This window comes from Macrobrachium nipponense, chromosome 20 (assembly GCF_015104395.2).
Source record: "Macrobrachium nipponense isolate FS-2020 chromosome 20, ASM1510439v2, whole genome shotgun sequence".
NCBI classification, from domain to species: Eukaryota; Metazoa; Arthropoda; class Malacostraca; order Decapoda; family Palaemonidae; genus Macrobrachium; species Macrobrachium nipponense.
This window is the reverse complement of record NC_061089.1, coordinates 34009530-34033348: the sequence shown is the minus strand read 5'-3', so window position 1 is coordinate 34033348 and position 23819 is coordinate 34009530. Positions and strand designations below refer to the sequence as shown.

At 35.4% G+C, this 23819-nt stretch overlaps 1 protein-coding gene and 1 long non-coding RNA gene across 4 annotated transcripts in view; one reads left to right on the top strand and one right to left on the bottom strand.

Moving 5' to 3' along the window:
• Window positions 1-23819, bottom strand: part of LOC135224736 (uncharacterized) — a 150716-nt gene that overhangs the window by 1860 nt on the left and 125037 nt on the right. The gene's annotated exons all lie outside the window — the stretch shown is intronic.
• The window catches only part of LOC135224726 (uncharacterized), a 146568-nt gene continuing 131180 nt past the window's right edge, over window positions 8432-23819 (top strand). The window contains exon 1 of one of the 2 annotated variants that reach the window (XM_064264041.1): window positions 8432-8969. In XM_064264041.1, coding sequence (XP_064120111.1) covers window positions 8861-8969 — 109 coding nt within the window. In that variant the 5' untranslated portion in view covers window positions 8432-8860. The remainder of the gene's footprint in view (window positions 8970-23819) is intronic. The other variant, XM_064264030.1, reaches the window with a different exon arrangement.

The window sequence follows — 23819 nt, the reverse complement described above, 5'->3', positions numbered from 1 at the left end:
GTGAAAGTTAAATGCCTTTGACACAAAACAAAATAATACTTTATACAATCGAGTTTGTTATGTCATTATTTACTGCTATGATTTCTTATTGCCTGGAATTGAAATAATACGAGGTCGTTTGACCTTGACATTCCTGAATAGGAGACCAAGACATCTGACGTCATGTTTCCTTAACATCGACAGATCGAATATTTTGAAAACTGGAGGACCAGTCTCTCCTCTTTTGACCTTGGAATAAACTATATAATACAGAAACTTGTTCCAATGTCGAGGCAAATTTAATCATAACTTCTCTCTCTCTCTCTCTCTCTCTCTCTCTCTCTCTCTCTCTCTCTCTCTCTCTCTCTCTCTAAAAGAGATAACAAATGGTAAATTAGAAAATTATTAAATTATTATTATTATTTATTATATTATTATTATTATTATTTTATTATTATTATTATTATTATTATTATTATTATTATTATTATTATTATTATTATTATTGTTGTTGTTGCTGTTGTTGTTGTTGTTGGGCAAACGTTCCTTTGGTACACTCCGTAAATACAGGCATCTAACTTGCTAATCAAGCTTTCACATACGTAATAAATGATAAAAGATGGAAAAAGGAACAAAAAACAAAAATCCCAGTAATGTAATAAATATGAAAAAGAAACAAGTGGTTCTTCCGCAAGGCGGCAGCCTTCGACCTTTTACGAGAACAATAGTGTTTCACTTATCGATTTTCAGAGGATATCTGAGGACGAGACTCTAGAGTGTTGGCACTGGCCTTGTGAAAGGAGTTGTTTATGCATATGTGCACTGGCCATTTGCCTTTGCTTGAAGGTAGTCGTCTATGAAGAAGGCAAAAGTAAAAGGGAATGTCTCGGTGAGAACTGGCACAACAGACAGATCAAACTAGAAAACAAGTTCCAAAAGGTCATTCATTTTACACACGTCTCCATGTAATAAAAGGCTCATGTCCGAAAGAAATAGCAAAAGAACTAATACGTAAAAAAGAGACTGCAGTTAAATCAGGATAAATAAAACTGCAAATGTGTAAAAGGAAGGTGAAAATTGACTATATTGATAGAAATAGTTCAACGTCACGATGAAGAGCAAAGACGTGAATATCCTTACGTAGACAATCAACGATCAGGTCGTTCGTGTGCTGTCTTTTTGGTGCTTAAAAGCTTATGCTAAGTCGAAAGAGAACCCCCTGGAGAAGCTACATGCCCTGGACATTTAGGTCCACGTTAATGGTTCAGTATGGAGCAGAGCCTAATAACCAGAAACGTCCTCTTTTGTCCATCAGTGGGTCACAACGAGGCTCGAAAGTTAGCGTCAGGATGTTTCGTGAACGACGGTATAAATAATGCGTCTCCCGCATTTTAGTTTATAGAACCATATAATTAGTTATCTCCACAAAACAGTTATATTTATCACAGTGGCCATGAAAATCTTTACTGTCTCCCCTCGGGCGCGGTGTTATTCACATGTCTGGAGCATAAATTTCAGTCTTGTCCTTCCTTAAGAATGATAACTGAATCAGTAAGGTTTTGAAATTCTTAATTCTCTCTCTCTCTCTCTCTCTCTCTCTCTCTCTCTCTCTCTCTCTCTCTCTCTCCTACACTTCATAGTAACTACAATAAGATTCATAATCCTCCATGCAGGCTCATGATTGACTTGCAGGTCCATCAACATTTCCTTCTGTGCGATTTCCCCGAAAGGTGGGTCATTTCCTCCACTACAATCTCTCCCTGTGTACAGAAAGGAGGGTCATTTCCTTAACCGTCATTTTCTTGGAGAAATCCCTCTTCATCTTCAATGACTTCCTATATCTTTGCAGTGAAAGGGGAAGGATTTATCCAAAGGACTGCCTTTCACAAAGGGATCCAACACGATAAAAGCGATCTATTCCTTAAAGGAACTGTGGTTTCCTGAATTTGTAGGTTCTGATTTCTAAATCAGTGTGATTAAATGACAGCAGCTTTCGACACAGTTTTACTCCTAACAAGCGTTTCGTATCATCATTTCATACCGGAAAGGCTTAATATTCATATAGGAGGATATATTTGTATATATATATATATATATATATATATATATATATATATATATATATATATATATATATATATATATATATATATATATATATATATATAGATATCTATATATATATATATGTTCTATATATATATATATGTTCTATATATATATATATATATTGTATATATATATATATATATATATATATATATATATATATATCTATATATATATATATATATATATCTATATATATATATATATATATATATATACATATATGTGTGTGTGTTTTACTGAAAACTTTGGTACCAATATTATCTAAACTTTAACGAATTTTCTTGAATGTTTATGTATCGAGGAGTCATAATGATAACGAGTATAATTATTTCATGACTGAATCTAATTATTGTTTTAGCTGATGCTGAAAACGTGCGCACATTTAGGGTCAATAAGCCAAAAGCGCCATTGACTCAAGATCTTTTCAAGGAATAAAATCCACGCGTGCTAAAAAAGTTAAGCAAATAAGAGGATATAACAATAAAACGCAAAAAAATATACAATAAGTAACAAGTAACAAATGTGCCAAAATTTCTTCAACGCAATCAAGTTTTCTGTACAGCGTATGAAATTCAGCGACGGTCCATGCAATTTTTGGATGTTGGATACTTTCACCTCAACCCTCTGTTCATTAATACGATAAAAACCTCATCATTCTTAGTCACTTTTGTTAATTTTATCATCGTTATTCAGAAGAACAAAACGTTTAGGATAATCGAGGATTTCAAAAAGCTTTTGATAATATATATGTTGCAATGATTACATGGCAGTGCAACTACATTATGTAACGTCTGTGCTGAAATTTATTTCTCTTTATTAAAGCACTTTATCATACTTTTCAAAAACTACAATGTTCATCAGAGCACATGCTCTGGCTTTCAATGTTAAGCAACTATTTCTATAAAATTCCAAATAGATAGAAGAGTATTCTTTAACAACGTTGAAAACTTTGGTTCGACAGAATGTTCAGTGGACGACTTTCCAGCAGTGTTGAGAAATGTGCCCTCACCCTTCTTTGGAAAACCAGGCTTCAATGGTGATTACACTTCCACAACGCTCATATCATCCAAAATCAGGTGTGCGACTCTAGTAGACTGACAGGATGACTAAGCTTCCAAACGTGATTTACAAACACGAGCTTTATATTCGCAGGAATGAAAGGATATTCAACAAGTGGTAGTTTATAAAATGATGAACAGTGCGAATCGACGATAGTATTTTGTATTGGAAATTTCTTTTAATGAAAGCATTTCCTATTTAGGGCTTAGCATCAATACTTTTTGATTTCATAAGAGTTTATGATACAATGGTTAATAACGCAGGTGGACTTCGTGTTTCAAAAACATTAAGAGCAACACGATTAAGACTCAATTAGTTCTTTCATGGCAAGCAATATGACCTATTGAAGTTAAATTGTCAATTATACCAACAAATAAAATTGCATATGATGACCATTGTTTGCTTATCACGAAATTGCAACTAATTACAGTGTGACTTGGGACCTGTAGATGATATATATATTGTGATACCCCAAGTTCCTTGGCATATTGTTTTGAATATGTATGATGACAATACAAAATATTTGTTTACAATCAGGTCTTGTCATAAACAATAATATTTTCATAGGAGAGCAGTGAAAGTAGTCCTGTTGGCAACCCACCAGCACAGTGGTTACATTGCGACAATAAGAGTCATGAGACGGGTGTTCTCCTTTTGCACAGCTGTGTTTTTGACACATGGTACATAAAAACAATGGGAAAACGCTCGGGGTGTTCAAATGGAAACTAGAACTGCAGTTCAAAAATGATGTCAGCTTATAATTGACATCATTCAGTCCATACGTTGAAATTACCTATTGTTGTAAATCATAGTGTTTAAAAGGGAATTGAATTGTTCAATACTAGCGGGGAAATCGGTCTCTCGTACTTCGTCGAAACTACCACTGTTACTTTGTGCTTGTTTGAACATAATTTATCTAAGGTTCTCGAAGCGTTTTTTTACATATGAACTGATGAACATCTTCACTCACCGTAAAGTTACTTAGCGCGTTGGTGTTCCTTCCTGTTTTTACGCATGAGCGTGACCTCATTTCAGATAATTATCATTATTATTTTATAAATCTGAGGGAATAGCTCCTCGGGCTACCGCTGCATCATTGAATTTCCACTCTCTCTCTCTCTCTCTCTCTCTCTCTCTCTCTCTCTCTCTCTCTCTCTCTCTCTCTCTCAGTTCATGCTTCGTTGATGCGTGTGCCTGCAATCTAGTACCTCAGAATCTTGGTACTTTTGCCTAACGCATTTCTACTCGTTATAGAACTTCAAGGTGACTAGCGCCTCTTTAGGTTCTAGAGGATTTTGTGGATTTCTTCTGGTTGTGAAATAGGAGAGAAATAATTGTCGAACTTTAAGAATATTCTGAAATTATTTCTATTTATCTTCTTGAAAGATCATGAGAGACGGGACCTCGTACTCTAGTACTTGGATGATCAACTTTTGGGAGTCTTTAGGCGTTTTTTTTCTTCCAGGTCTTTGATTACGAGTTTTAAAACGGCAGACTTATTGCCTAGAGAAGTAGACTCTATCGGGTTTATGAGAACACAAATTTTCAACCACAGAAAAATCTTGAATAATCACTGTACTGTCTTTTTTTTTTTTTTTTTTTTTTTTTTTTTTTTTTTTTTTTTTTTGAGCTAATGAGAAAACGAACGATAACTATTGAAATTAATCTAAATCATAGTCTGACTCTCTCTCTCTCTCTCTCTCATTATATATATATATATATATATCTATATATATATATATATATATAATATATATATATATATATATATATATGATATATATATATATATGCATATATATATATGTATACATATAATTTGCATCATACTCAGAAAATATGAGGTTTCATAATGAAAAACGTTTGAAACGTAAAGGCAATTGTGGAAGCCTCTAGCGAACTCCATGTGACAAGAATAAGCAAGAAGAACTAAATGAACTGCTTTAAACATCTACCGAGTCCGAAGGATCAACTTAAGACTGAAGAGAAACTGGTTTGCAAAAATCAAGGTTAAAGTCTGGAGCAAAAACTGCCGCCAAGATGGACAGAAAACTAACTCGGCTACAGACAAGACAATTCAATAATATCATGGGAGGGGCGCCCCAACCTCCTCAGTAAATGGCTGGATGTCAAGTTAAGTCATTCTTAATAGATATTGATGTACTAGCTGTGCTTTGGTATCCAAAATATTTATTTATGACGAAAATCTTCGAGAACGCACCTGAACGTTGAGTTTAGAAACATGTCTCCCATAGAAACAGCAAGTGGGACCAGGCAGAACTTCTTTCTGAGAACTAGTTCATCAAGGACGTTTTACTAATTAAACCTGATGAAAATTACGAGAGTGATCTGAAGAAGAGCTGTAAATTAGAGGCACTCGACTTCAAAACCTTACTAGGTACACCAGCAGATACCTAAATTTTTAATTCACAAGGAATTCAAGTGCTGAGTGGATGGAATGATTTAGTGGCTAAAAAACTTGGACTGATCTGGGGATAAGATTAGATAGGGCATTTTCTAATATGGAAGAAAAGCAGATATAGCAAGGAAAATCCAAACGCCCTAGTATATGAGAAGAAAATGCATTGCTAGGAGAGATATTATGACGTGATATCTCTTCATTATAAATTTCATAGAATAATGGCCTCTAGAATGGAATGATTTCCAGCATGAAATAACAAACAAGAGCCGAGAAAATGCTACGAGGGTTTGATAAGTTTTACCATGAATAATTAGACGTGAAGCAAATATTGTTGAATCTGGTGTCGGTTGAAAAGCTCCAACGCTAAAAGAACACAGACAGCTCGCTGAGTTATTAGTGACCAAAAATAGATGCGTAGTTAAATTTTAGTCTTCGAGACTTTTTTTTATGTACATGTCCCTTACATCATAAGCTCTCTACCGTTTAGAGATGGTGGCAGTCAGAAAATAAGAATATATTACCCTTCATGTATGTATATTATATATATATATATATATATATATATATATATATATATATATAATATATATATATATTTGTGTGTGTGTGTGTGCGTGTGTACGTGCGTGCGCATGTACGCGGTTGTAATCACATCACACAGGTGAACAAATAAGTGACTGGATGTAGGTCTGGACCGGTTTCGACTTTATTTCCTAGTCGCTGACATGCCTGTGTGTTTTGCACGGATGGAGGGAGGGAGGGTGGGTGGTAAGGTACATATTTATATCAGTTATGTAAGGAGAGGTGGTCGATAATTTGGAAGAGATTAAGTTGTCCTACATAAAATACATGCAGAGAGATAGGTTGATAGACTAGTGGATCTTAAAAAAAAAAATCATAAATTGAGACATACTGTCTCGGGTAAATGCAATGTTGGGTCAATGGAATGTGTATTTGAAGATTTACTAGAAGATGAGAGAGAGAGAGAGAGAGAGAGAGAGAGAGAGAGAGAGAGAACTAAATAAGGCAAGGGACGATAGTGTAAGTGCAAGTTTTGGAGTATCCGTCAAAATGCCTCAAGAGCATAAGGAGGGCAATTAAGAGGTTGAAGGAGGGAAAGAAAGTTCATGGGATTACACGAGATCCTACAGTATGGTATTATTAGAGTGATTTCTTACCTGACCCGGGTTGGTAAGGTTTATCTGGATGGGAGAAATATTCTGTAGAAATGGGTGAGAGGAATAATTGTTCTGTTGCCTAAAACTAAAAGTGACGCGAGCAACTGTAGAAATAAAAGAATCATAGGATTAATTATTACCCTACGGAAGATTTGTGGTGGGAGTTTTTATTGTGTAAGTAAGTAAGAGACATGACTGAATAATTGATAGGGGAGCAACGGTGTAGGTTTAGACCAGAAATAGAGGTGGATTAAATGTTTGTTATAAAAAGTTCTTTGTGATTACTGAAAGTAAGGAAATAGCTTTATGTGGCTTTCAATTACTTAGCAAAAGCTTATCATAGAAGTCACACGGGGATAATATGATGTTTAGAGTGTAAACTATAGAAGTTAATTTATTAAGAGAAATCAAAAGTTTCTATGATGGAAGAAAAGGCGTTTGTTGAAGTAACATTTAGATGGGAGAGTGACCCGTTTAGTTTTTAAAAAGGATGTGATACCTCCATGGCGATTCAATATCACTGCAGATGGAGTGATTTGAGAAATTGGAAGAAGGATGATGGGAGCCAAATCAAAGTTTTGCGGAAAGAAAATTGATCAGATAAGGAATTAGGAATAGTTGATGTTTGCAGATGATACAGTAGTTATTTTAGGTAGTGAAGAGAAAGTGCAGACAATAATAGTTATTTGAAAGGTTTTGAAAGGAAATAAAAAGACAATAAACGTTAATATGGATGATGGAAGAATGTCACAGTATACAGTATACGGTTTGAGAAGCACAATGTCCGAGGATTTTATCATTGATCCATCAGTTAAAGGATCTGTTTGTCTCTCTCTGGAGTCACCCTACTGGGCGAAATAGTGCACGCACATACGCACACACACACACACGCACACACACACACACACACACACATATATATAATATCTATATATATAATATATAATCTTTATATATATAGAAATAGATTATACAATGAATGCGTATAATTGTATCTGGGTGTATGAAAGCTTGGAAAAATACACAAATATCTCCATGCACACTCACTCCTATGTACACACATACACGCGCGCGCGCACACACACTCACACACTCACACACGTACACACACACACACACACACACACACACACACATATATATATATATATATATATATATATATATATATGTGTGTGTGTGTGTGTGTGTGTGTGTCTGTGTGTGTGTGTGTGCGCGCGCGCGCGTGTATGTGTGTACTAATGAGTGAGGTGTGCATGGAGATATTTGTGTATTTTTCCAAGCTTTCATACACCCAGATACAATTATACGCATTCATTTCTTATTTTCCACTACATGCACACTGCGTAGGTGCTACATCCGCGCCCTTTAAGCATATGCATACAAATCTAGACACATCTCTGTTAGGACGAGTCAGCAGCTTTCACTTTTCTCTCTTCATATTTAAATCATCCCAACCCTTCCCCTATGAAGTACCTTCATTTCCATTTAGCAAATGAAAGAGAGAGATTATCCCGGGAGCATCCCTATACGTTCTCCAGGGAACGTAGGGTCAGGCAGGTGAGATGTCAGACGGACGGTAAGGGGTAGGGGCAGTGAAGGTGGTTCGGGAGGGAGAGAGAGAGAGAGAGAGAGAGAGGGCCTCGCGAGAGAGTCAGTGGCACTCACTCAGCCCGTGCGAGGGACCCTTCCAGACCTCACATGTGCTAGAGCGTCCGTGCAGTACGCACCTGCCTGCTTATCTCCCAGCCGAGTCGCGCGTCGTTAGCCTGTGTGCGTTTGCTTCTCGTGTAATTGTTTGCAAAAGGCTTTCTCCATGTGGATTTTATCTTCCTCCAGGACGTGAATTTGCGCTATTAAGCAATCAGTGTTCACCGCTGCAGTGACTGAGTTCCTTGGGATAAGAGTGCCATATTAGTTTGTTAACAAGCCGAAACGAAGGGCTGTACAGCTGGAACCGACGAGACAAAACGTACAGGAATTTCCCTACCGTAGATTTAGGACCACGGTTCCCAAAACGTTTACCTGACAGCGCTCCATAAATCAATTGGATTTTAGTCCACTAATTGCTTTGGTGTGTGTGAGATTGAAAAGAAAAACAGAGGCAATCATGAATCGAGTGCTGTGCTTGCTGGCGGCGGTGTGGGTGTTTGCCTTCATCAGCTGCGTCGAAGGACAAGAAGGACTTATACGATACGTCCGCGCGGATGAGCTCAGAGGTGAGTAACAACAACTCGGAGGTTTACAGGTCTTAAACAGGACATTTCTGCAAAGTCATCCTTGTGAAGTCTCACAAGCTGAAAAGAAGTGAATTGCAGACGACAAAAATATTAATTTATGATGTATATCCTTTTCACAGGTTTTCCCTCTAGCACATCTGGAATAAAAGTTGATAGATATATGAGCAGATAGGTAGTAGATAGAGAGATCACCGCAAACAGCTAAAAAGTGTAACTTTACATTGTTCTCACTCTAATTCTATCAGTATTCTTGTGCACATAAAAAAATACGAAATATAACATTTTTCTCGATATTCAGACAGCCAAGGGAATTTGGTTTGCAAAAACCAAAAGGAAATATTCACGTAATTGGCTTAAAAGATTCCAGAAAACCGGTGAAATTATATTATCGGCGGGAGATTGAAAGGATACATTAAATATAACATTTCGAAAATAACAAGAATATGAGAAATTATTACATGACTAACACTGGTGATACTGCCTTTACTGGTCAAGCAGATATTTAATAAGAATTGCAAATTCACTGCTGCTACGTTACATCTCGTATTTTGTTCTTCAGTTTCCTCGATAAGTAGTGGGAGCTTTGTCGAGGCCCTTCGAGCTTTACTTCGACTACTTCTTTCTTTTGTCACTTTTCAGTGATTTATTTCATTCCCTTCAGTTTGCCTTCTTTATTCATCTTTGCTGAAATTTCTATTGTTTTATATACATACATACATACTCATCACATACATACACATACACACATACTACATACATACATACATACATATATATATATATATATATATATATTTATAATATACATATTATATATATATTATATAAATTATATATAAATATATTATATATTTATAATATAATATATATGATATATATATATATATATATATATATATATATATATATATATATATGCATATATGCACTCACATGTTTTAGCGCAGAAATGTCTTGAATCTCATTAACTGAGAGCCAAAATGCGTAAATAAGAGAGAGAGAGAGAGAGAGAGAGAGAGAGAGAGAGAGAGAGAAATGAGGAATGAAATATGAGCATTGATAATACCATAACTGACCATGATGTTCTTTATGAGGTACGAGATCACTCCTAGCAGTGCCTAATGAGGGGTCAATAATGCCAACGGTAACATTATCTCTACCTCAGGCAGGCCTGAATCCCGTCCCATACAACGAGATATAAAGCCTACTTTGGCTCATAATCAAGGCAAAGTATGAAGGAGATAAAGGGTTGTAAATAAGAAATAAATTTAAAATGAGGGTAAGCGTGGTTATATGGTCAGTGGAAAGGTCAAATACGTTGCATAATGTACACATGCAATAAAGAATTTATTTATATTTAAGTACAATTAGATGCACTACAATGATTACCAGACCAATACAGGGACAAGGTTTTTTGAATTCCTGACCTAGTTGATAAGATATTATCTTGATTTGCAAAGGAATATTATCATTTTCTCTCTCTCTCTCTCTCTCTCTCTCTCTCTCTCTATATATATATATATATATATATATATATATATATATGTATATATTTAATAACCTCCAAAGTAAGATCCTAGAAGGCATAACAAATATAGATAACGGAGCTCTCTCTCTCTCTCTCTCTCTCTCTCTCTCTCTCTCTCTATAAGTGCAAAGCATTAAAAGCTGACCATCAGTCAGACACTGCAACATATCAACCATCCATCGAGCGAGTGAAATGGCATAAGGAATCACCAAATATGTTTTCCATTCTAACATCCAGCGATGAAATCAAAATCTGGACGATCTGTTTTAGACAAACGTTCAGATAAATCGCTAATAACCTCCATTCGCAACAGCTGTGTAAACGCGCCCATATGTTTTCGTCAAAACTCTAGGTCAAAGGTCGCCGTCGCCCTCAGCTTTTGTCTAAGACATCGAGGAATCAAACCGAAACATTAATTTGTGAGGAATATTTGAAGTTATGGAGTGGTTGCGTATAGTTATTTATTACATCAATTAATAAGTTTTAAGTAAGGTCTTTTTCTTATGGAGTTTAAACGTTTTTCAATAAAGTTAATAATAAAATATAAAGTTTACGTCGATCATTAGATTATTAATATAGGAAATGATAAAGGGCAAGGTAAAGGGGAATCTAAACAAAGTTCTATAATGCAGATTCATCGCATGTCAGTTATTCCTCAAACTAAAAATTTCCAAGACTTTCTTCCTCGTTTCTCAGAAACCTGAGAATGAACATTTAATCTCGCTAATGACAAAAAAATACACTCACAAAAAGTTTATAAAGATACCAAATGTGATAGCTTAAACATGAAAGGTTGTTCTCTCTCTCTCTCTCTCTCTCTCTCTCTCTCTCTCTCTCTCTCTCTCTCTCTCTCTCTCTGTCTCCCATGATAAAAGAATCACCCTCACTTTTTGGGGTCTTGCATCATGAGAAAGATACGCTCCAGACGTCGAGGTGTACCCGTTGTGTTAGGTGCTGGGAAGTGCTTTCCCTCTCGGTTTTAGCCTTCTCTCTCTCTCTCTCTCTCTCTCTCTCTCTCTCTCTCTTTATCTATCTATCTATCTATCTATCTACTCGTATCTACGTTTATCTGTGTTCTTGCTTTTATCTGTCTATGGATCTGAGCATTCATTGCCACGCATTTTTTTTTATGTTTATCTACCTATCTATATTTATTATCATCTCCATCGATACATCTGCGCATTCTTTGTCTAACGTTTTTTAAACCTATCTATCTTTATTTTTCTTCTCGATTTCTTCAAGTCCTCCTGAATTTTGACCAACTCTTTTCCGTTTTATCTGTATTTACGTTTCGTCAAAATGATGAAAACTTAAAGAATTACCAACTCTTTCCTTGTTGCAAAAGAAACGATCTTAGTTTTCATTTTATGTTTCTAAGAGTAATGTTCTTAAGAAACGTCGAACTATTTTAACACAGTTAAATGTGGGCTTACTGTAAGCTTTAAGATATCATCTTGATTATCTGACCCACCAAATAACTTGAGATTATTTTCATCTGACATTATCGCAGTACAAACGGTTAACTTTTCCCCTTTTCACTTCCGATCTTCAGCGTTATCGTTTGAGGCTTCGTCTCGCTTTTCTTGTGGCTCAAGCTTATTTACTGTTTTATCGCTTACTCGGGGAGTAAGGCTACATACTATTTGGTTGTTATTATTGCTGGTCTTGTTGGGAGAGGTAGGAAAGCCATTTGGAAAAGCCTTAAAGGGTGTGAAAAAGGTGTTTCGAGTTAAAAGATACGGGTATTTTAGGATAGGGATATCTATGATTTATTTATTAGAATGAAAATGTAAAAATTAACTAATGTGTATGTTAAACAGTACAGAAAAATTATTTCTAATAAAATATAGCGTATTTATTTCAATTTTCATTGGTGAAACCGCCCACTATTTGACTGTAGATTTGAACATGCGCACCAAGTAAGCTGGAGGTCGGATCAAGCTTCGTTGAATTAGCGATCTCGATAGAGGTTTATTTTCCATACTCAGGTTCTTGAGTAAATCTTGTGGAAGATTCTTGCGTGATTCCTTTAGCCTGCTTTCGTTCCATCTTCCCTCTCGAGTCATTTTCTCTGGTTCCAAACTCTTCACACTTCACGTTGGATCTCTTCACTCTGGGGTTCATTATCGTGACATGTTTTATCTACACATCTCGTCTTTTATCGTCAAATCTTTTCATTTCATGATTCGTATAGAAAAGAACTTTACGTTGTTGGAGAAGGGAATGGTGGGGGGGGGGGGCGGTTGCATTTTGTCATATTCTGTCGAAAAGGTTTAAGGAATTTTCGTTTCAGCTCAAAACTTTACCATTACCTTTCCCAACATTTATATCTCTTTATTTCTTTACATTTTTCTTTTCCCGATTCATAGAAAAAAAAAATCTTCTTGGCATCTTGTCATCTCAGAAGATATGTTCTTCAGAATCTATTTTGCTTTTTTTTTTTTTTTACTTATTTCTGGCTTCACGTAATTTCATTTTTGCAATCCTCTTTTTCTCTCAATCTAATCTTAAGCAGACGTGATTTTGAGTCAACGTTTTTACTGTCACATTCTGCTGTATTTCTCATCTTTTCATTGTTGAGCACCGACTGTCTTCTTACCTGATTTTCTCGAAAACAATTATAGAGACCTTTAGGAATTATTGTGAGGCTGCTTATACTAAGCATTTGACTTCAGCCGCACATTTTTAAGTCATGATTCTTTATTTTAACCGTAACTACAAAACTCATTTCATCTGTTATTCTAGTTTCACTTGTTCACCCATTCGGCCAGTTTCATTATGATAAGGTAAGTGCTCATTCAGGAAAGAATATGTCAATACACATTATTTTTGCGCCGTAAATTCTATGTAGGCGTTCAGTTCCGTTTCCCTTCAAGTATTCTCACCCAGTGATTCCCATCACGGATGGGCGTCACGCCCTTGATTTTATGAAGAAGGAAATGATAAGGTGCAATCAGCCAGTACTTCAATTCTCACTGAAATTTCTTGATAGTACTATATAATTTTTCTTTTTCCCGAGTGGTCATTGCCCGTTCTTAAGTTGATGTAAATTCAATATGTTTTTAATCAAGTTGACTGCATTTTTCAACTGTCTCTGCTAATGACAATTCGTTTAATTTTATTGGTCAATTTATATAGAAATTAATTCATTAAAATCTTTGCAATGATAGGATATATGATATTTCTGTATCTCATTTTTTCCATAGTAATAATCTCAAGAACGGTTTTCGCGAAATGGATTAAAAACAGCCCAATAAGAACTGAGATCTTAATTGTACTTACCATTAAATAGTACACCTTTAGCCGATGGCTGCTTGTAAAAGCGTTTCACGAAATTGAGCTATAAGGATTAAATACAGAAATATCTTGAGGTCTCCAGATCATCATTTCAGCAAAATAATTCTTACCGTTTCTCTTACCAATAACATGTCGTTTAAATTTCTTCCAGAATTCTCTAAGAAACTACTTTAAACATATTTTGCTAAGGATGGCCACAATGATATTACTACTCAAGATAGAGAACATCATTTAGGAAGTTTCTCATTATCTTCCATTTCCAATTTGTTTCAATGCAATTGTCAGACCGAACCTGAGAATCTGTTTGTGCGTCCTCTGTAATCACTGGGTCGCTAATTTCTGAGACAGAAGATGGTTATACACAGGTCTATCACAAAGTATTTAAGAGTAATTCATGGGACGAGAGAGAGAGAGAGAGAGAGAGAGAGAGAGAGAGAGAGAGAGAGAGAGAAATCACTCTTGGCTCCTCAGAGAGAGAGAGAGAGAGAGAAAAGAGATATAAGGGTCACAAATGTCTTAGCTTGTCCTATTTCTCTTCTATGATTGAATAACTCTATATATGTTTATTTAGCGTCTCTGAATGTTGTCTTGCCACCAATAAATTATAAATGTGTATAATATATCCACATTACTTATATATATAGAAATAGATATATATATATATATAATATATATATATATAGATATATATATATGTGTATGATATATAGTATGTATACATATATATATATATATATATATATATACATATCTATATATTTCATGAGGTATATTGAAATATGGGAATAATATTACCTGTTATATAATGATAAATAATGTGAATATGCTATCATATTTATAATTCATTAGCTGCAAGACAATGTTCAGAGACGCTAAATAATAATGAAGTTATTGACTTTTATATGTATACATACATACATACATGTGTGTGTGCGTACGTGTGTGAAGGGCATTTAGGGAGACAGACAGAGCTTTTTTGGTAAGCTGTTGCTATCCCATTGGAAAACTTCGAGCGCCGCGCCCCAAGGAACCTTGCTCCCATAAAGAGGAATATTTTATAAAGTAAAAAGGAGATAAAAGCTTTCACACCTTAACTCCCTTTCCGACAAAGCATGATAAACCAAGTAGTTATCACCATCGTTCGTGGGACTAAACTGAAGATGAATACGTATAACACTCAGAGTAAATGGAAACCACTGGTGTTAATTATTTAAGACAAGGAGCCGCTCCAGTTTGACCTTCAAGAATCCAGTTTTTTTATGAATCACTTTTTTTTTCGTTTCCAGCTAAAGACTTTCGTATCTGGTCAGTCTTTATCATTATTGAGTTTATTTACTCATGATCTGCAGATCTTTGACTTGTTTTGTCGAAATCATATGCTTGTTAATCGAAATATTAATGTTGATTGCGTTGTGCAGAAAATTTTCACTTTAAATATACATTTTTTTTTACACACCTTTGTTTTGTAATATTTTCGCGTCCTTCTCGTTACGTTTCGTTTATTGTAGTTGGATATTCACTCCCTGAAGTTTGTTAACCTAGTTAATAGATTTCTTCTATTTATGCCGGATTGAAGGGTACAGAATTTATAAAATAATAGTAACAAAAATACTACGTAATAATAACTAATGAGAATTAGGTTCCCGGTATGACACTCGCTTGACTTTCGCTCGGCAACAGACTGAATGCAGCCGAAGCATTAAAAAGATAAAAAAAAAAAATCGTCCGCAATTTAATGACTTTTTTTTGTGGCAAATATCGTTTCATGTCATCATTAACTAATGGGACACGCATAAAGGGTTTCTTTTGACAACGTAATATGGCCCATGCATGTCGGTCCAATTTCGTTTAATGTCTTTCTTTCTGTTGACGTCTGTTCTCTTCATTACAGGTTAATATATTTCCGGGATGTCCGGGGCTCTCTCTCTCTCTCTCTCTCTCTCTTCTCTCTCTCTCTCTCTCTCGTAAAATTTTTACAAGCTATAAGTTGTTTCCGCTGCTTAATGAACGATACTTCGCCCTACATTTAGCTACAACCCTTTGCGGACATTTAATCATCACAAATTTATTCCTCTGCCAGAAGTCCCAGGCTGGATGACTTCCTAATGAAGCTCAGCCACTACCTAAAGAGAAAAGAGGAAGAAACACAGCTCGACTACTATAGGATTATCAGTTATCAACCTAGCTCAAGTAGAACAGCTCAGTATTAGTTTAATTAGATTACTGTTACCATTATTGAACAATAAAGTACACTATAGCTATCCTCGAGGTAACTTAGCAGGTTATCGGAAACCGTCTTTAAAACGTTGCATGTTTTTTGGAAAATCAACATTAGAAGTTTTTGTTCTTCATTTCAACGATTATGCCATAAAAAGTTGTTGTTGTTGTTACTATCATTACTGGAGCAACAAATAACAGTTATGTATATATACATATAGCTAAAGATAAATCTAGACAGATAGCTTTCTGTATAGATTTATCTTGAAATATATGTACATACACATAACTGTGGATTTGTTTCTCCATTTTAAAACTCATGCTACTTCATATTATTGTTATTATCATAATTATTACTGATTTCTTCGAAAAGTCACTAGTGTTTTTTCAAAGAAATCCGTCGCCATCAAACTTTCGATGGTACTACATTCTACGGGGTCGCCGCTTCTCATTCCTAGATTACTCGGGGACCTTTGGCTTTTAAAGGAAAACCGTTCCGTCATGACAAGGTGATTACGTTCCATCTCATAAATTGGGAGAGAATAAACTTGCTCTCTCTCGTGTAGCGGTCCCCTCTCTCTCTCTCTCTCTCTCTCTCTCTCTCTCTCTCTCTCTCTCTCTCTCTCTCTCTCTCTCTGCGTGTGTTGTAGAAACGTGTGCCGCGCGAGTATGTAAGTACCTGGTGGAATTCTTCACAAGCACACACACACACACACACACACACACACACATATATATATATATATATATATATATATATATATATATATATATATATATATATATATATGTGTGTGTGTGTGTGTGTGTGTGTGTGTGTGTGTGTGTGTGTGCACGCGCGTGCACGCGCGCGCGTAGATAGATATTTAGATAAACAAATCGATAAATATACAATTTGAGTGCTGTGGTAACTAAGGAAATAAATTTGAATTTAGATTCATAACTACAAGCACAGATAGCTAATTGCAAAACGTTGTAGCCAAGGTACTGGGTACAATTCGTCATTGAAGAACCATTGAAAGTGACCATTATATCTCTCGTCGCATGTTCACATAAATGGTATATTTTTTCATGCCATATTTCACTCGCATCGTAAGAATCGCTGTAGCCTTAAACTAAGTCGCCTTGACTCTTTGCCCTGTCCTCTTCTCACCTCGCCCCAATCATCGAAATGTTTCCTTCTTGTTTTGGAGAAATTCAAGCTTTCACAACACACCTTGCTTGGATTCATTTTTTTTTTTTTTTTTTTTTGCGGCAGTCAACAAAGTTTTATTTCATTTTTTGTTTGTCTCAGTACATATTACTTGATTTCATTTACGCTTGATCATCAAAGATTTTAATCGGGAGTTTTTATTTCAGCAATGTTCAATATTTGTTTTCGCGACCTAACTTTAACAGTACAATAGTTTTTTTACAATCATTTAATTTACGCTGGAAAGTTTTTTTTTTTTTTTTTTTTTTTTTTTTTTTTTTGGGGGGGGGGAGGGGGGTGGCTTAATATTCAGATATAATTTTCATAACTGGATTGCAAAAGGAATGTCAGGAAAAAGTGCTACCACGACGTCAGAAAGAACTGGTGTTTAAAGTCTGTTGTTTTCTTCAAAAACATTTTACTCACCATTTACGATACGCTAAGAAGTTTTAGCATGAATTACGGTGAATTACGGTGAAAAAATATATATTTTTAAAATTCCATGCCATTGTTTGTTGCTTGCGAAACGAAACTCACTGTTTCATGTATCGTAGCATTGCTATAAGACCAACTTCAGTATCATAAACTAACAGAGACACACATGAACAAAAAATGTAAACAAGAAATATAAAAGCTCCTGAATAGAAGCGATCAGGTGAATGTGGTGAAAGATCGCCCATCATGAAGAATGAGACAGCAACTCACCTGTCGCCTACGACAGGTACGAATTGCTCATGAATACCACATACTCTCTTACTGAAGTGAAAAATGAGGGCTGAAACGGATAACCGACTCTCCTCTCTCTCTCTCTCTCTCTCTCTCTCTCTCTCTCTCTCTCTCTCTCACACACACACACACACACATATATATTCAAACGCTTATCATTCATTTCAGAAACCAAATATACGCGCCATCGTTAAAAAAAAGTCACTCTGTGGCTATGAGTGATCAGTTGAGTCGCTTTATATTTAAATCTGTATCCGTTTTTGTAGTATATATAAGTAACCATATTTAATTCAACTTTATCATAATATTATGTTCCTTTCTTGATTCTCGCTTTTATTGATTACGTAATAGTGTAAAATTACACACACACACACATATATATAGATATATATATATATATATATATATATATATATATATCTATATATATGTGTGTGTGTGTGTGTGTGTGTGTGTGTGTGTGTGTATGCGCGCGTGCGTGTACGTATAACTTCTTGGCATATCACAGCTCTCTCTCTCTCTCTCTCTCTCTCTCTCTCGAAGAGAGAAAAGGAACTATTTGAATGGACCCACTTGCATCTAAGAATCCAGCATCCTTCACATCGAAGCTTATCAAGAACTGTCATTTGTAAACCATTGTGTTCTCTCCTACGCAATCATGGTCGCATCAGACGCATGCACTCTCGAACAATTTATACGTGTGGTGTACATGATTACGTGTACACATGCGTGGATAAATTCCTAACATTCTTTTTAGACTCTATTTGAAGTTTTTTGTTTTGTAATCCTTGTGACCGTACTGTGGATGCGTGTTTGCATGAAAGCACACACACAAACACATACACGCATACCCACGCAAATTTTTCCTATGAGACAACTTGGAAAACCCTGAGCATCAATTTATGTATGACTGTACAACATAGGATTTGCTTTTATGAAAAGATAAAGTATATAGAAGGCTTTCCTTAAATTTAAATTGATGGAATCAACTTTAAATGAACTAAATTGATGATGTCAGTTGGAAAAGACTCATAGCTCATTACAAGATGAAAACTATCTGAACGAGCGTTATCAAACAAACGAATATGTATGCGAACACACATCAACGTCAAAACGACGCCTCTCCCGAAACTCCGTCAAAATCCGGGCGTTCAACGGTTTCCAAATGGCATTGTTAATGTGTCAACTCCTCGCTGGGTAACGTCAACATTTTTGCGAAGACAAAAAACAATTTCGCTGCAGTTGTCGCTGGCGGTGGTGTGGCTGGATCCTTTCACGTAATGTGGAAACCAATTAGGCAAAAAGAGTTCAAGAACGTTCCCACAAGGACTGACAGTGGGATGATGTTGTAACCCTGAAAAAAAGGTAGCATTGTTCTCCTCCAAGTCTTGCTTTTGCCATCCTGTGTGTGCAAAGTGCGTGGGAAAACGCATGTGCTCGCTTTGCTGTGTAAACTTCACCTTTAAAACTCTCTCTCTCTCTCTCTCTCTCTCTCTCTCTCTCTCTCTCTCTCTCAAATTTTATGTACTTTTTTGTTTGATAGGGCTCGTTCAAATCATTTTCATCACATAATGAACCGTTAGTATTTTCAATTGAAATTACATACATTTTGGTTTTAAGGAAGGCGTTCATGCACATACCATAATACAAAAATATTTATCTTGTTCATTTTTTCTCATCACCTCTTGTACATAATTTGTTGCGAACGAGCATAAGAAAAAGAGACGGGATTTAAAAGTTGACTCCATCAATTTAGAATTTAAGCAACATCTTTATATATTTATATGTTTTGACCTTTGAAGCGAACAAAGCGCTACCGGTGAGACTTGTGGAATGTTCACCTGCAGGCATGACGGCATGTGCCGAAAAGAGGGCAGGCGCGGTTCCGCGAATATTTGTGGTGATGATTGTGAAGAATCACGTTCTTTGAGGGTGGGAATTGAATTATAACAACAAACCGGAATAAACAATTAGTCAGAGGTTAAAGCAGGAACCTAATATAAATAACCTGTCCCAGAAGAAATTTTGATCTAGTTTCATCCCCTCTGACGTTGAGGACAGTAGCCCTTGTGATGCTTGAGGATTTCAAGCGCATTTTCATTGATATAAGAGTATTTGCTCACTAGGAAATGGTCGTACATCCTAATATTTGTGGTTTTCATATTTCTCGGAGATTTAAAGAGATTCGCGTGAAAAAAGAATATAACGTCGTGTAAAATGGCAGACAGTGGATTGATTAGGTACAGCAAAAATGAAGGGAAGGAGTCATCGCTTCACTGATAATGTCCTACATACTTGATAAACACAAGAACAAGGAAGACTGAATAAATAAATAAATAAATAAGTAAGTAATCCAGTTAAGATTATTTGACATATGAAATATTTGACATATTGACAGCCACTACAATTACTGATGCGAAATGATCAGGGAAACAAAACAAAAAGAAAAAAAAACACGAAAAAAAGGATGATATTCAAGACTCAGGGATTTGAAATCAAGATCATGAACCAGGATAGGGCTCTCGCCTCTTCCGATAACATGACTACATGAAATGATATCGCGAATTCAATGGCAAATGTCTCAGAGCACCTCCGATTCCGACATTCGACAACACTTCCCTTCCACTGAACTGCCGTGAACCGATGCTTGCTTGCGCATGATCCAGTGCAATTACTGATGCATCATTGCATGTTCCATAAGTTATAGATCATAGTAATGATGAGGCTGCGCAACGATCCCAGCAATTACGTTGTTCTGTGATCCACCTTCTCATCCATCACAGCCGTATGAGGAGTACGTCGTTCAAAGGATTTCCACTCGGTTGAAAAAGCATGAGATGGTTTCACTTTCATAATTGCACGCTTGGCAATGAGGTTTATTTTCCAGCTGAGGTGTGCTGTGATTACAGCTGGAAATTTATGCTTAATACACTGTGAAGTTCCCGTGCTGATAGTCACTCATTCATCCTACAGCGAAACTTTTGAACTTTGAGAAAACGACGCTGCGCTCTACTTAGTCAACTCATCCATCCTATGGTTGTAAAATTGGTCGCGACTAAAGTATGTTGCGAGATGATATTTTGATGGGATGTCATAGAAAGTGGATATTGAAATGGTAATGATACTAAGCACACACTCTGTCAAAATGCACAAATAAAAAATTCCGTTGAAATTAAATATCGAGATTGAAACTAAGTAAACACTTTCAAAATGCAAAAAAAAAAAAAAAAAAGATAATGTCATGGAAAATAAATCTTACAGATGGAACTAAGCACACACTCTTTAAAAATGCGAAATACAAAATAAATAAATAAATAATATGCCGTGGAAAATAAACATTACGGATGAAACTAAACAAACGGTTTCAAATGCAAAAAAAAAATAAAATAAATAAATAAATAAAAATAGATACTTTTAAGCCAGTTTTCATTTCACTCTACAACAGTTGTATGAACAGTTCAAAAAACACATAACAACTATCAAATGACCTGATAGGCATCTCTTTTATAATTATCCCTCTTAATGGTTTCAGCATGCTTACCACTCTTCTGTGACTTGAATTCCAAATGTTTATACTGATGTGACCTTTTTAATAAGGCATTCCACAAACGCGCGTCCAAAGAGCCGCATATACATACATACGTATATATATATATATATATATATATATATATATATAATATATATATATATATATACATATATATATATATATATATATATATATATATATGATGTGTGTGTGTGTGTTTATATAGATTATATATATATATATATATATATATATATATATGTATGTGTGTATACGCGGGCTACGCGCTAAACTGTGTTGTCGTACGTTCTTTAATTATGATATCCCTCTTCACTTAATTCTAGAAGCACTACCTAACCTGTTGCCCTACGTCGATTCCAAATATACATTGTAAATACATACATAAATATATATGTATATACCACACACACACACACACACAGATATATTATCTATATATATATATATATATATATATATATATATATGACTGAAACTTGGCCACACCATCATCACAATTGAGTTATCAACATCATCATCGCCATCTGTGTCTGCATTGCAATTATGGAGGTGTTATCTGGCTGGCCATTGCGAGATCGAGTAACATAAGAAAAAAAAAGGTTCCAAGATAAAGAAATCGTTTGACCTGGCGTCTTAAAGCGAAATAAGCGTTGCAAACTCAGGTAAGACAGCTTATGAAACGAATGGCGTTAGGTCGACTTTTAGTTATGAGCAGATTTTTTTCCTTTCGTTATGCTGGCTACGTCAAGATGCTACCGTATTTACTGTTTTATTTTGAAAAAGATTTTACTGTATATTTATAACATTTTTACTTTTTGCTTTTAATATACGTTTATTAGTTTTGTGTCACCAATTCAGAGACTTATACTTTTATCCTTTCCTCTGCTTTCTCTTATACTTTCAAACCCTCTGCTTTCTCATACAACGATATTTTCATTTCATATCACCCCTTTCTATCTCTTAGATTTCCAATTCCTCATACTTTCTTACCTTTTCCTTTTCATTCAAAGAGCTTGCAGTTTAATTTTAACTCTCTACAGCTTGCTTTTACCTTCAGCTTCACTCTCTTAAAAGGTTTTTTATCGTCTATTTCTTCATATCTCTTTCAAAGTTAGTTTACTGGTAATAATCAAATATGTTCCTCAGTTAATGCATGAATTATATAAAGTGGACTGTCACAGAAAAGGAGAGCCAAATAATATCTGAGCCCTGGAGAAAGTGAAATCCTCATAACCGTGCCTGTTGCATAGAATGATGGTTAATGAGTGGAAGACCTCGTTTTGAAAGTATATCCACAAACTTCATAATTAAGATACGCATGCTTTTCATAAACGGCCAGTGGTAGTACCATAAGCATAATTGTTAAATCACCTATTGAATGTAAGGTGAATACAGAGCGTTTTTAATATATAGAATAATGGTAACTGTTGTACTCGGCGCTGCATTCACACAAAAATCACATGATGGTTTGGAAGGTTAAATGGTCCTTCCGCCAGTAGGTTTACTCTTTTGAAATAAAGAATGTACGCAGCCTTTCCTCATGAAGTCGATGTTGTACTTTTCCCAATACAAATACGTACGAGGAGCGTGGACCAGACAGAATATGTAATTTTTTTTTATCCTTAATTTATTTTCCCTTTAATCCTTTTCGGGATGACATCCATACAGATTTTCTATTTATGACAATTATTCTATGAAAATCTTCACCGATGCTGCTTCTGAATAAATAATATCGTCTAGTTTCCCGGCAGTATGAAGTATACCACTTGAACTCAATATCTTATATCGTTCATTTACTTAGTGTTCAGCTTAGTGAATACTCCAACTATGGTTCCTCTTATGTCAACGATAGCTATTTTCACGGTATTTACTATGCGTTAAATTGGAGTTCATTACCGATGTTGCAAATCGTATCACTTCTCTATGTGAATTATAAGCTTCTCTACTGATGTCGCACATATACGTCATATATTGGCTTTTATTCTGAAATAATAACTATTTATTTATGTGATTTATGCATATAAAGAACTTTTCCATTGTAACAGTATCTCAAGAGAAACTAGCCGGTGTGATATAGTATGGAAAGTCATTTTTCAATTGGCAGGTTAACATTTTTATGTTTATTTCTTTCTAAATTTGCGTACACGCAACGTAAAAGAGTAATAACATCCAGATCTCCCACCACCATCTCCAAGGACCCGTTACTCTGAAAAAGATCTGCCTTTTCAGGATGACTACACGCCCGTTAATCTTGCATTCACTGCAAAAAAAAAGTCTCTGCTCCAGCAGTGATAAGCGTTATTGCTGATAAACATG